General features: G+C 44.6%; 8 protein-coding genes and 1 long non-coding RNA gene across 9 annotated transcripts in view; 4 read left to right on the top strand and 5 right to left on the bottom strand.

The window, feature by feature from the left end:
• The window catches only part of LOC135441239 (uncharacterized), a 34,116-nt gene that overhangs the window by 5,065 nt on the left and 16,224 nt on the right, over window positions 1-12,827 (top strand). The window lies entirely within an intron of this gene.
• Window positions 50-1,213, bottom strand: LOC135441224 (GPN-loop GTPase 2). The gene has a single exon (XM_064700753.1). It carries the CDS (start codon window positions 1,149-1,151, stop codon window positions 228-230), a length of 924 nt encoding a protein of 307 aa, XP_064556823.1. The 5' UTR covers window positions 1,152-1,213; the 3' UTR covers window positions 50-227.
• Window positions 2,020-3,039, bottom strand: Hsp67Bc (Heat shock gene 67Bc). The gene has a single exon (XM_064700732.1). It carries the CDS (start codon window positions 2,702-2,704, stop codon window positions 2,123-2,125), a length of 582 nt encoding a protein of 193 aa, XP_064556802.1. The 5' UTR covers window positions 2,705-3,039; the 3' UTR covers window positions 2,020-2,122.
• On the top strand, window positions 3,802-4,620 carry LOC135441234 (rhodanese domain-containing protein CG4456). The gene is made up of 3 exons (XM_064700765.1): window positions 3,802-4,147; window positions 4,210-4,369; window positions 4,428-4,620. The coding sequence occupies exons 1-3, from the start codon at window positions 3,817-3,819 to the stop codon at window positions 4,486-4,488; spliced, it is 552 nt and encodes a 183-aa protein (XP_064556835.1). The 5' UTR covers window positions 3,802-3,816; the 3' UTR covers window positions 4,489-4,620.
• On the top strand, window positions 5,380-6,275 carry LOC135441235 (heat shock protein 22). The gene has a single exon (XM_064700766.1). It carries the CDS (start codon window positions 5,623-5,625, stop codon window positions 6,163-6,165), a length of 543 nt encoding a protein of 180 aa, XP_064556836.1. The 5' UTR covers window positions 5,380-5,622; the 3' UTR covers window positions 6,166-6,275.
• Window positions 6,559-7,397, top strand: LOC135441227 (heat shock protein 27). Its single transcript, XM_064700756.1, has one exon. It carries the CDS (start codon window positions 6,585-6,587, stop codon window positions 7,188-7,190), a length of 606 nt encoding a protein of 201 aa, XP_064556826.1. The 5' UTR covers window positions 6,559-6,584; the 3' UTR covers window positions 7,191-7,397.
• Window positions 7,416-8,270, bottom strand: LOC135441231 (heat shock protein 26-like). Its single transcript, XM_064700762.1, has one exon. It carries the CDS (start codon window positions 8,187-8,189, stop codon window positions 7,545-7,547), a length of 645 nt encoding a protein of 214 aa, XP_064556832.1. The 5' UTR covers window positions 8,190-8,270; the 3' UTR covers window positions 7,416-7,544.
• Hsp27 (Heat shock protein 27) lies at window positions 9,107-10,167 on the bottom strand. Its single transcript, XM_064700763.1, has one exon. The coding sequence runs from the start codon at window positions 10,092-10,094 to the stop codon at window positions 9,459-9,461; it is 636 nt and encodes a 211-aa protein (XP_064556833.1). The 5' UTR covers window positions 10,095-10,167; the 3' UTR covers window positions 9,107-9,458.
• Hsp23 (Heat shock protein 23) lies at window positions 11,153-12,158 on the bottom strand. Its single transcript, XM_064700764.1, has one exon. The coding sequence runs from the start codon at window positions 11,952-11,954 to the stop codon at window positions 11,394-11,396; it is 561 nt and encodes a 186-aa protein (XP_064556834.1). The 5' UTR covers window positions 11,955-12,158; the 3' UTR covers window positions 11,153-11,393.

Genomic DNA, 12,827 nt, shown 5'->3' on the forward strand with positions numbered 1-12,827 from the left:
TTTTAATTTTTTTGTACAATGAGCTGCTTAAGAAACTAATGTACCGCAATTGTGTAGTGAAGCAAATATTTATCACAGGAAATTACAATCATTAGAGCGCTATTTTATGTGTTCAACGACTTGTCCAGTTTAAGAAGCAAATTTTTGGCGACAGGATGTTGATAAACTTGTTTTCAAATAAAAGATAAATACAACTAAATTATATACATAATTTAAGCATATGTTGGCTACGGCTGCTTCATATAAGGTTCAATATCGTGCTGCTGACGCATTGCCTCCGTTTCAGCGCCCACGGCGCAGGCTAGCAAAGAGTTAACTGTTTGCTCCTCGCCTGCCTTGTACACATAGCCATTGGCTTTGTCAATGTGGTTGCGCAGTCGGAGCATACTATCTGTGCTGAAGGCGTCCAATAGCTTAAAGGAAACTAAGGCATAATCCTCTACCATGGAGCAAATGGCCTCGTTCAGCTTCTGATATTTGCGCATTGCGGGATCATCATCCAGTTTCTCAAGCAAATACTTCAGATCCAGTACGTCTGTGTAGAAGTCCACGTTGAAGTGCAATTTGGACTCGTGTTTACGCAGCAGATCCGCCTTAGACAGCACATTCACATGCGGCAAACTCATCCGCATCATTGTATTCAGTGCCATCAGCAGCGTGGCTATGAACTTTGCCGGCTCCGAGCAGTAATGCGAATCGATGAGATTCACTGTAACCAAGTTGTAGCGCTCCGCCTCCAAGCGCTCAAAAATCCGAGCCATGGCATTGTGGTGAGTGTAGAGTTCAACTTGGCCCGGGCAGTCGAAGAGAAAGTAGTTGTGCGTTGCACTCAATTTCCTCAGCGCCGGTAGCAGCCAATCCTCGAAATGCTGCTCTAGATACTCGGCACAGTGCATGAGCGCTCCGTTGGGTCCCAACTGCATGTGCTCCATGCAATCCTCCACGGTGATCAATTCCATCACATTGACCACTGGCTGATAGGCCATGTTGTCATTCCCTGGATCCAAATTGACGACGCCAACTTGCCGGCCCAGCTCCTTATAGAATTTATACGCCTCGTTGCAGTACGTCGTCTTGCCTGAGCCAGGTGGCCCAATGATCAGCTGGCCATAGCGAGGATTTTCTACTCTCGGTTGTACGCGTTGCAGCATTTTTAATGTTTATTTATTATTGTTGTGATCAGTGTGACCGTACACGTCGACTAGCAAATAACTCAAATTACCAATTTGAAAATACCAAAAAAAATGGTCACTCTAGTCAGTGCTTTAAAAACAGCCAATTAAAATCTTCAATAGTGTTCATATACAATTGGGCTCTTACTTATATCTTAAGCTTTAGTATTTTCTGTATAGCTGTCAGATAGTGTGCCCATACTCATGGTTGTGCCATTCGTGCATGAACTGGGACTGAAATGCGGAGTCAATCATCAGCTGTTAAATTTAAAGACAAGCTCTATCGTTGGGTTTCTTTGAAAATTAATTTTAATACTTCCTTATTTTATATAATATACCGCATTCCTGTGTAAAACCAATTGCGAGTGTATAAAATTTGAATTCGCGGTATTTTATCAGCTGCTTGAAAGCACGATAACAGAAACGAATAGCCCGATATATTTCATGGCTAATCGAATAAAATTGAGAAATCGATTCAGCTCCACTTTGAACGCTTCTTTTTCTTATACTTAACTGTCTATGGTTTTTACAAGGGCTTTAATGCGAATCTTTTTAACGCGATTGTGGTCGCAATATGATGCAATTAACGGCCTTTAGTTTAACTTTGCTGAAGAAAGATATCAAATATGTTGGTTTTCAAACATTTTGCGTGTTGTCTTTTATAGTTTGAAACAGAAAATGAAGGCCCATTTTTTTTTTAAATAAAAAGACAACTGCAGAATTATTTTAGACATTAAAATACATTTATTAATACTGGCGCCATAATTGATTCCTTTTTAAATCTAAGCTAGTTAGTAAAATAGTTAAGTTTAAATGGGTTAATTTTTCAATGAATAATACATATGAATTGTAAAAATGTAGCGTGCTAAATTTTATTATCTTCGGGGTGCAATAAAAATGGGAGTCTTAGGAAATCACTTTGCTGCTTCGTGGCGCGACTATTTAGGCTCCTACTTAGCTTCGCCCTCGGCCAGCTCCTTGTGTCCATTGTCTTTCTGCAAAAAAAGGTCGGATGGACCCACATGCTTAATGGGTATAATACGCTCCTTCCCCTCCTCCTCGGCGACCAACGGGGGCACGGTTATAGTGAGAACGCCCTCGTCAGTCAAAGTCGTGGCAACGGCATCTGCATCGTACTCCTTGGGCAGAGGATAGCGACGCACAAAGTGACGGTATACGTGACCGTGCTCGTCCTCGCGCTCCTCATGCTTGCCCTCAACAATGACGCAATTGTTGACCAGCTTAACGCTTAGCTCACCCGGCTCGAACAGGCCCACATCGAGATTCACCTGATAGTTGCCCTTCTTATCCGTGCCAGCGGCGGTTGTTGTGCCCAGCTCAGCCCTGTGCTTCTGGGCCGCCAGTTGACGTGCATGAGCACCCATATGGGCAATCAGTCCCAATGTGTGCAAATCCAAGGGAACATGATGGCGCGAGTGCTGTCTGCGATAGAGCCGATTGGGGAACATATCGTGGCCATAGTACATGGACTCGGGCCCATCCAAGTTCAGCACAAATGGAATATCAGCCATTTTTCTACTCCTTCTTCTTCTTTTTCTCTGCCTTCAATTATTTCACAAGACTCAGTATCTGTATCTGTTGCAAGTTCACTGAACCTAGCTGCTATGGCGACCTGTTTTCCTTGGGTGAGGGTTGATTTGTCAGCGGGTGCAAATTTGCGTCTGTGCCGAGCACAATTCAACTCGAATGTCGCGTCGTAAATGTGAAGTTCTTGTGTTCAGGGTCGCCTTTTATAGGCCCAGAACATGCGAAAGCTCTGGCACGGTGCGAGCTTTATTGGAGCGACAACTGGGAATTTTCTGGACCAAATTCAAGCTTTCGAAGTTGCGGCTGGAGCTTTTAGAGCGAAAGCCAAAAAAAGAAAGAAATAGAAAAATTGAAGGGTAAATAGGAAAAACCGCAGACATTGCAGTTCGAAATTAAATTCGATATATTTAAAAAAAAAAAAACAAGTAAGAGGTTCTAGTCGGGAGCTACCGACTAGGGCATACCCTGAACCCTCTTCTTCCAACAGGCGATAGGTATAAAATGAAAGATACTTGATATATATATATAGTATTCTGGAAGCTACATGTCAAATTTGGTGATTTTAGCTCATATTATTTACCAAAATTGCTCAAAATACAGTATGTCGATAGTTGATTACTTGGAATCGGGGCAAGTTATCGGATATCGGAAAGAATCTCGATCTGCGCGGGTACTAGGAGGACCTTCAGCTCAAGTCTTTAGCTCTTAAAGGTTCTGAGATCCTTGCGTTCATACATAGGGACAGACGGACGGACATGGCTAGATCGACTCGGCCGTTGATGCTGATCAAGAATATATATATATTATAGGGTGGGAGAGGGTTCCTTCTGCCTGTTACATACATTTGCACAAATACCTTATACCCTTTTTACCCATTTTTAATGGGTTCAGGGTACAACAAATAATCAAAGTCTGGGCGTCTGCCAAACAAATCGCATTGAAGCAGCAGCTTCTGAGCTGAAATCCGATGATTGGCCGGCGGCGATAAAGTGTCGCCAGCGTTTAACCACAAAGCGACAACAATGGAAACCGGCTACAGCTTGGATTTCGATTCTCAATCGAAGTCCAGCTGCGGTTAGTCTATTTCAGCTCTAGCATGCGGCTGGTAAACTTGAACATCGGCTCTGCCGTCGCCGTCGTCGTCGCCGTCGACGCTGTCGTCATCGTCTTGGCCGTAGCCGCGCTCTCGCCTATAATAAGCGCCGGCGCTTGGCCCAGCGGAGAACTTAGTGATCCGACGTCGGGCAAGCGTGGTGAAAGCGCCGTATCGAGTACTGATCATTTGCATTTGGATCACAGCATTATGTCGGCCAGCTACGAGCAAGTCAAAGATGTGGCCAATCATCCGGAGACTTATTTGATCGATGTCCGCAATCCGGACGAACTGGCGGCTACGGGCAGCATACCCTCCAGCCTCAATATACCCTGTGACTAACTCCGAGCCAAGCCCTGGACTCTCTCTTTTATTGTTTTATCGTTCACATTCCAGTGCCCGAACTGGAGTCCGCTTTGAAGTCAGCAGCCGAGGATTTCGCACAGAAATACGGACGCGCAAGGCCGGCCAACGATGCGCAAATAATATTCACCTGTCGCTCCGGCAGGCGGGCCCAGCAGGCCGCAGAGATCGCCAAGAGCGCAGGTTTCTCCAAGTGAGTTTGGAACAAAATAAAACCGAATTTAAAACAAAAATATATGGAATTCTTACAGCCTGAGCGTCTATCACGGCTCCTGGCTGGAGTGGGCCGAAAAGGAGGGTCTGCCACAGTGAGATCGCGAATACCCTTCCCATTTGCACTTGTTTTTGGCCTTCCATATTTCACATACAATTTTTAAATTCATTTTACGATTTGTGCACACAACAGCAAATATGGCTTCGGAATAAATTCGATTTTAAAAGCAAGTTTTTTAAAGTGAAACAAATATTTTAAATTTTCAACGCTTTACAGCGGACACAAATCGTTTTACTGATTGTGAATATATACTATATATAGGAACAACATTTGTAGTCTAGAATTTCTTATCATTTCTTATCTTTAACGTTTCTCAAACCGAATACGAAAGGTTTTTTTAATAATTAGTAAGTAGATGATTCATTTTTGTTTGCCCAAAATGAATACAAAATCAAAACTTGTAGAAATTAAATTTCTATTTTTTTTTTTCTAGAAAATCTCTTGATTGATTGAGGCTATAAATTTTGAGCCATGTTTAAGTTTATGTTTAGCGCCCCTTTTCAAATTTGATCAATTTTTTCTAGAGTAATATTCTGTATGTGTGAATTTTTTAATCAAAGCCTACGCGAAAAATGTTTAAAATTAAAATTACAGCTAAGTAAATACTCAAGTTTAAACAAATTTGAGCGAACCCTCACACTACGCCCATGATTTTGCCCTCTCTCTCTTTCTCTCTCACTCTCTCTCACACACACACGCACACTCGAGCTTATTGGCTGAGCACACGCACACATATTCTCTTTTTTTATCTGACATTTGCTTCGCTCTTTTCCGTTACTAAACTGACCTGCCTTAAATATTTTGTAAATGCCGCCAAACCGTGTCGCATTAGAAAAAGTGCTTAAGAATAATCGAAAGTTTGATTGATGAACGTGAAATTAATCGAAAATATATGTATTTACTTTAAAAAGTTCACGAGCCAAACGTTGGTTAAATGCCAGAAAGGTAAAAATATTCTAGAAGCGCTGAATATTGCATCAGCTGCCAAGTCGAGAGAGCGCCGGAACGTTCTCGAGCGCAGCGGCAATTTCGTATAAATAGCAGCCGGCGTCGCGCTCTCTCCACAGTTAAATAAAATCAGCCAAAGCGAACGGAGCTCGCGTGAAGCAAGCAGCAGCAGCGAAAGAGAATTTCACCACAAATTGCAGACATTACACAAGTTAACCAGGAAGATGCGTTCATTGCCCATGTTTCTACGGATGGCCGAGGAGCTGACCAGGATGCCGCGTGTATCGCCATTCCAGGCCTTCTTCCACGAGCCGCACATGTGGTCTGGCCTGGCGGTGCCCCGCAACTGGCAACAGATTGCACGCAGCCAGGAGAAACAATTTGCACCGGCGGCAACCATTGGCAAGCAGGGCTACCAGGTGTGCCTGGACGTCAGTGACTACAAGCCCAACGAGCTGACGGTGAAGACGGTCAACAACAGCGTGGTCATCGAGGGCAAGTCCGAGCAGCAGGAGGATGACCAGGGCGGTTACAGTTCTCGCCATTTTCTGCGTCGCTTCGCTCTGCCCGAGGGCTACGAGGCCGACAAGACCACATCCAGCCTAAGCAGCGATGGCGTCCTGACCATCAATGTGCCCAATCCACCAGCTGTCGAGGAAGCGCTCAAGGAACGTGTTGTGCCCATACAGCAGACCGGACCGGCGGAGCTGAACGTGAAGCCGAACCCACCGCTGGAGGAGCCCGCGGAGAAACAGAAGGAGCAGTAAATTCAGCCAAAGATTAACCCCTACGATGCCTTATGGCACCTCCTCCTAGTTTTACAGTTAGATGCAAATAATATAGAAATAATGAAATAAACATAAACAAAAGCAAAGTAGATACTTTTTTCGTTTTATTATGCTTGGCATCAGCCACTTGCACTTGTGCCCCGCCTGCTGCCAGCAGGCCCCCTTTGACCACGCCTCGTTCCTTGATGACGTTGTCCACTTGACTCGCGTCCAATAAAATTGCCGTTGCACGCTTGTGTCTTGTTTGTTGGCCTTCGCGCATCGGGCGAATGATGATTCATCGATGCCCATCCGCATCCGACTCGAACCGAGGCCAATTTGGTCGTCGTCTCTGGGATTTGGGCTATAAAAGCACTGACAGCGCCGTCGACAGGTTCTATAAGAATTTTAGGCGCGCAATGGCTTTGGTGCCGACCACATATCGTGATCTTTCCCGGGAATTGGACCGACCGCGTCCCATCTATCAGCCGCCCTACGATTTCCAGCTGTATCCGTATCTCTGGGACGACCCGCGTGTCTGGTGGCCCTCTCCCTCCACCCGCAGCAGCAGCGACTACTTGCGGCCCTTGGATGAGCTGGTAACGCGCCGGGTGCGCAACCAGCTAATCCAATCGACGCCCCACGAGTGGACATATCCCATGCGCTGGGACAACTACTATTCCGGCGAGCGGGTGCATGCGGATGAGAAGGGCTTCCGCATCGACATCGATGTGCGCCAGTTCCGGCCGCAGGAGATTGTCGTCAAGACCAACGACGACTACATCATTGTCCAGGGCAACCACAACAAGCGCAGCGAAGGCCCCAACGGCTACGTGGAGCGCCACTTTGTGCGCAAATATCTGCTGCCACGCGGCTACAATGCCAACGAGGTCATCTCGGACATCTCCTCCGATGGCATACTAACCATCAAGGCGCCGCCACCGCCACCAGCCAAATACTACAGTCCCGGCGAGCGCCTGGTCCACGTTCACGAGACGGGCAAACTGGCGCTGCCCTGGAAGTAGAGCAGCTGCTCCGAATCCTGCTGCTGCCCCCACCTGTCCCACTTGCAGCGGCGGGCAGCATTGGGGGAACTTTTCAAATTCAAGGTGAACCTGTCTATTTATGGCCAACGAGCTGCATCGAGAATTTCAATTAGTTTCGAATAAATAGAAATAATCTTAAATGCGCAATAAATAAATTAATAAATAAAAACCAAATTTTCTGGACTAAATATAATAAAAAGAAACTTTCAGTTTCAGTTGGTTTTCCAAGATTAGTTTATTTTTAGTCTTTAGCTCGTTATAACATATATGGTTTCTAATAAATACATAGGTATGCGATGAGGAGGAATGGGGGGAATGACCGCCAGCTAGCTTCTACTTCTTGGCGGGCTTGCCGTTGGTGGCCTCGGCTTTCGACTCCTCCGGCTTCTGCTCGACGGCATTCTCCTTGACATTCAGATGAGCGGGTCCCACTTGCTGGATCTGAACTACGCGCTCCTTGGACTTGTCCTCAATGGGCTGCGGCTTCGGCACACTCACAGTGAGCACGCCATCGGAGGACAGAGAGGAGACCACCTTATCGGCCTCATAGCCCTGGGGTAGAGCATAGCGACGCACAAAGTGGCGCGAGATGTAGCCGTGGTCGTCCTCGCGTTCCTCGTGCTTGCCCTCGACGACAATGGAGTTGTCCACCACCTTGACGTTCAGCTCGCTGGGCGCGAACTGGGTGACATCCATGCACACCTGGAAGCCATCCTTGCCCACCTGCGAGACAGGCCAACGCAGTCCATCGCCGTCACCACCTGCTCCGTTTGCCAAATTACGATTGCGCCGTTTGGCCAAGATCTTTGCGGCCGGCGAGCTGGGACAGACCAGATGAGCGGATTCCCAAGGACTCAATAACTGTGGTGCGGCCCAAATTTGCAGCTGGCGCGGCTGCACGCCCAATCCAAAATCGTAGTCGGGGTCGCGGGACTCCTGTAGCGCATTGACCAGCGAAATCAATTGAGGTAGCGACATATTTCTTGTAATCACACTTTCAGTTATAGTTTTAAAAAAAAAACAGAAATTGTTTTAGCGTTTGTTTGCTCGGCGAAGCTCTTTACTTGACGAATACTTTTTTTCAACTGTGAGCAAACTGAATTCGACAACCGCTTTTATAGCCGGCTGAATCGATTTTCTAGAAATATCGAGCCATTGCTGGTGCGTGTGTGTGTGTGTGTGCTATGTGTCAAACAGAGAAACAAATCGAGAAACATCGCGGGCTTGCCAGAGTGTGTGTGTGACGCAAATGAGTGAAACAAAAAGAGTGCCAAGAGTGTGAGTGTGAATAAATATAGTATGTGAAAAGGAAAGAGAGAGATTGGCAGACTGTAAACCGTCAAAGCAAATTAAAAGTCAACTTGAATTGCACTTTTTGAACTCCTTTTTTATAAAAATACATTTCTTGAAACTTACATACAGATAAATGTACTTGTCGTACGTACATATGTACTTATATACACATGTATGCGTCGTTATGTATATACATATGCACATATTAATGTTTATATACTATTATTAACATACAGCCTAAAGCATTTTAAATTCGAAGCTCATTTAAATTAGGGTCCATGCAGAATTCATTTGCACGTACACACATATGTACATACACACATGTATTTATAAACACGTACATATGTATGTATCTATTTACGCATGAAGAAACAAAGTACATACACACATTCTAAATAACGTGTCTATGTCACTAATTTTCACATGCATATGTATGTATGCATGCATGTATTTATGCATCAAACTCGTAACCTTCAATAAATCCGTAAACCCAAAGCTGGAGTTCATATTCTCGCCAAGTGGAAACATGTGTAAAAGGGCCCATTGTATCATCGTCCAAAGGGAGCTTTTGGTATCATAATACATACATTAAAAACCATTCGTTTAATTTCGTATTTTTTATTTATTATATTTTCACAGTGTACATAAATGCAAATACATAAGTTCGAGTGCTGCCGCTGTTCCTTTACATGTTACAAAAATATGAATTTACATGGATAGTATTTTTAAAATACATAATACATATAGAGTAAACCAAGTGGAAATCTTACATTGCAAATGGGTGCATTTAAAATCTCTTATTGCTAACATGCGATGAAGTTTCGATTGCGATGTGTTGGTATGTGTGTGTGTGTGTTTGTGTATGTGTGTAGTAGGTTGTTTAAGTCTTGCACTCTCCGAACAGTGTGGCAACACTCAGTTTCCTCCTTTCAACCTCCTTTTCGTTTCGCTTCTCTATTTGCCAGTCTCCATTTTTTCACCATTTTCGCTCTTGCCTTTGCCGTCGGTGGCGCTCTCTGGCGGCTTGATGCTTAAGTGAGCAGGGCCTGTTTGTTGAATCTGCACGATGCGCTCCTTGTTGGCCTGCTCCTTGCTGGGTGGCGGAGGTGCCTTCAGTGTAAGCACTCCATCGGAGGAGACTGTTGAGACGACATCGTTGCCATCGTAGTCCTTGGGCAAGGTGTACTTGCGCACAAAGTGGCGCTGGATCATGCCGTGGCCATCCTCGCGCTCCTCGTGCTTGCCCTCGACAATTATCGTCTTGTCCAACACCTTAACGGACAGCTCGCTGGGCTTGAACTGTGCCACGTCCATGCAGACCTGGAAGCCATCCTTGCCAATGACTGGTAGCAGAGCGTTCTGTCCAACAGAGCCGCGACGACGTGCCGGCACCAACTGATGATGGTTTCTCTCGTATGGCATGAAGTGAGAGCGGCGACGATGCAGTTGGTGTGGCATCACCAGACGTGGACGGTGGAATAGCTCGTGAGCGTGCACTCCGAAGCCGAAGTCATCGTCGAGGAAATGGTCCCAGTCATTGTAGGCGCTATCGAGATCTCGGGCCAAACTCAAGAGTGGAACAATCGACATTTTTATTTTTTTTTTACTTGTGTGCTTAGTTTTTTTAATTAACACTTTTTGTTTGCTTCTGCGCAGCAGATACGCTTAGTACAACACTTCGAATACAAATGAAGAGGAGCGGACGGCGCAGCGGGCTTTTATACCGACGCCAAAATGACACACACATACATGCAAACATTTACTGATTGTTGCTTCTTCACTCTTGAACTTGCTCGCTCTTTCTGTCGTCATGCGTGTGTATGTGTGCGCCGGCAAATTGTTTTGTTTGTTCTCTCGATCTTTCTGCCTCTCTCACACACGGAAAGTTCTTGCAATTTCTTGGAGTTTCTGCTTGTTCCCATATACATACATACATGCGTATATGCATTATATGTTTGAGTACATTTATTTTAAGAGCCTGCATTTTTATATTCCTTTTGCATTTTTGCCATTGTTGTTAATTCATCTGTTTAAAATGTTAAAGTGCGTTCAAGGGTCCGAAGGGAGAAAATCGCATACAATAAGACTGACGTTTCGCAAGTACAATGAACTCGTGCTATCTCTGTTTGCCGAGACCGGTTTGTTTGTCATTCTTTTTGTTTATTGTATGTGCAAACATGCATATGCATGTATGTATATACCTGAGTGTATGTGTGCGTGTGTATGTACATACGGATTTCGTTATTCTCTTTGTAGCGAAATTCGCAGTCGAATTCAAGGGTTATTTTTTGAGCTTTTAATAAAAGGAAAGCAGTAACTGTTAAACTTTTTATGCATTTGTATGTACATACAAATATGATATGTATGTATGGGTTATTTTGTAAATATGTACATGCATTCATATCTTTATATATGGATGTACATTGTATGTACATGAAGACATAGGCTGACACTCAAGTACATACATAGGTATGTATGTATGTATATGTGTACACGGGTGTACATATCTTGCAGTGCCTTACGAAAATCTATGTACCTGTAATGTACTTGTATTCTGTAATGTACTTGGTCATATGTATGCCGTAATATCTGTGGACTATTCTTTGCATTTCCTGCCAAATTGGCCCAAACCCCTAATGAAAACGCAATTTATTTACATATTACTGAAACAGGTTTTTGTTTATTTTCAATTCACAATTGTAATGAAGCTTAACGAAATACAATTTATATTTTGACATATCGACATACATATGTATGTATGGCACACCTACATATGTATGTATGTTGGGTTATAATATAAAACAGACATTGACTTTGATAATTGATTAATAGTATGTTAATGCATTCTACAATACTACAAATGACTTTGGATTACATGAGATGCTAAGTTCACTTGTCGCCGCTGCCATCCTGCTCGATCTGCTCCTTGGCATTCTCCTTCACATTGAGATGGGCAGGTCCCACCTGCTGGATCTGAACGACGCGTTCGCTGCCCTTATCCTCGATGGCCGCCGGCTTCGGCACGTTGACTGTGAGCACTCCGTCCGAGGATAGGGTGGAGGCGACCTTGTCGGCCTCATAGCCCTGGGGCAGGGCGTAGCGGCGCACAAAGTGGCGTGTAATGTAGCCATGGTCGTCCTCGCGTTCCTCGTGCTTGCCCTCGACGACAATGGAGTTGTCCACCACCTTGACGTTCAGCTCGCTGGGCTTGAACTGGGCCACATCCATGCACACCTGGAAACCATCCTTGCCCACCTTGGACACCGGTCCGGCAACGCTGCCCACCTGCTTCTCCAGTTGACGCAGCTGCTGGTCCAGGGGCACGGCAGCCAGCGCCAGAAGGGGATTACGCTGCTGGCGCTGCCAGTAGTAGGGCGTGTCATAGAAAGGCGCCATCGACAGGCGGTTCAGGTCATCAGCCAGGCTCAGGAGAAGTGGAAGATTTGCCATCTTGATAACTCTTAAAGCTTTCTCGACTTCCTTGTGCTTAATACTTTAACGCAGATGTTCCTTGTAGCGAACTTTTTACTTTCAAACAAATTTGCTTTTCAGTTAGCTTTCGATCTGTGGCTTTGACTCCTTTCAAGGAATACTTCGCTTAGAGACTTGTGCAGATATTTCTGATTGCTTCGGTTTTTCGAATCAAACTGACGTCGGCTACGCAGCGCGCCGGCTATTTATAGCTGGCCGGGTGGTGGCTTTTGCTTACGGGCGCGCCTGTGCGAATGAGGGAGACGGCGGGTCGCGGAAAGCCAACGACGAAACTTCTGGCTCTGGCTAGCGTTGAATAATTTCTCAAATGTTCTGGAAATCGCTCGAATACATACACATGCCCACATATACATATGTTACATATGTACATATTTATGTATTTATACGCAACGCAGCATTATCTAGCGATGAAAGTGAGAGTGTTTCGCTGAGATAACAGCAGCTAGGGACTCTGTGTGTGAGTGGGAGTGATAAGAACAACAAGAACAAACAAGCAGAGCAAAAATACTGAAAATCAAAGAAAGTTCCGTCAATTTCTAGATGCATATTTATTAATATTATACTGTACACTTATTTTATCAATATGGTAATTTATTAATTATGAATATGGCAACCAATTTGACATTGACTAAGTCAGGAATGTCTTACATACATATGTACATATGTAAGAATGTCTCCAATTATGTATGTACCTTTGTACATATATCAATAAACATATGTATATGTATATGTATACTTGTACCTACATATATATTTATGTCAAAAATACAAGTGTCAATAATTGCTAACTTGCTAAGGGGTGTAACTCTGTACACATACATACATACATGC

The sequence above is a fragment of the Drosophila montana genome, unplaced genomic scaffold (assembly GCF_035044405.1).
Source record: "Drosophila montana isolate Dmon_TW-CO22-7 unplaced genomic scaffold, ASM3504440v1 contig_1875_1, whole genome shotgun sequence".
NCBI classification, from domain to species: domain Eukaryota; kingdom Metazoa; phylum Arthropoda; class Insecta; order Diptera; family Drosophilidae; genus Drosophila; species Drosophila montana.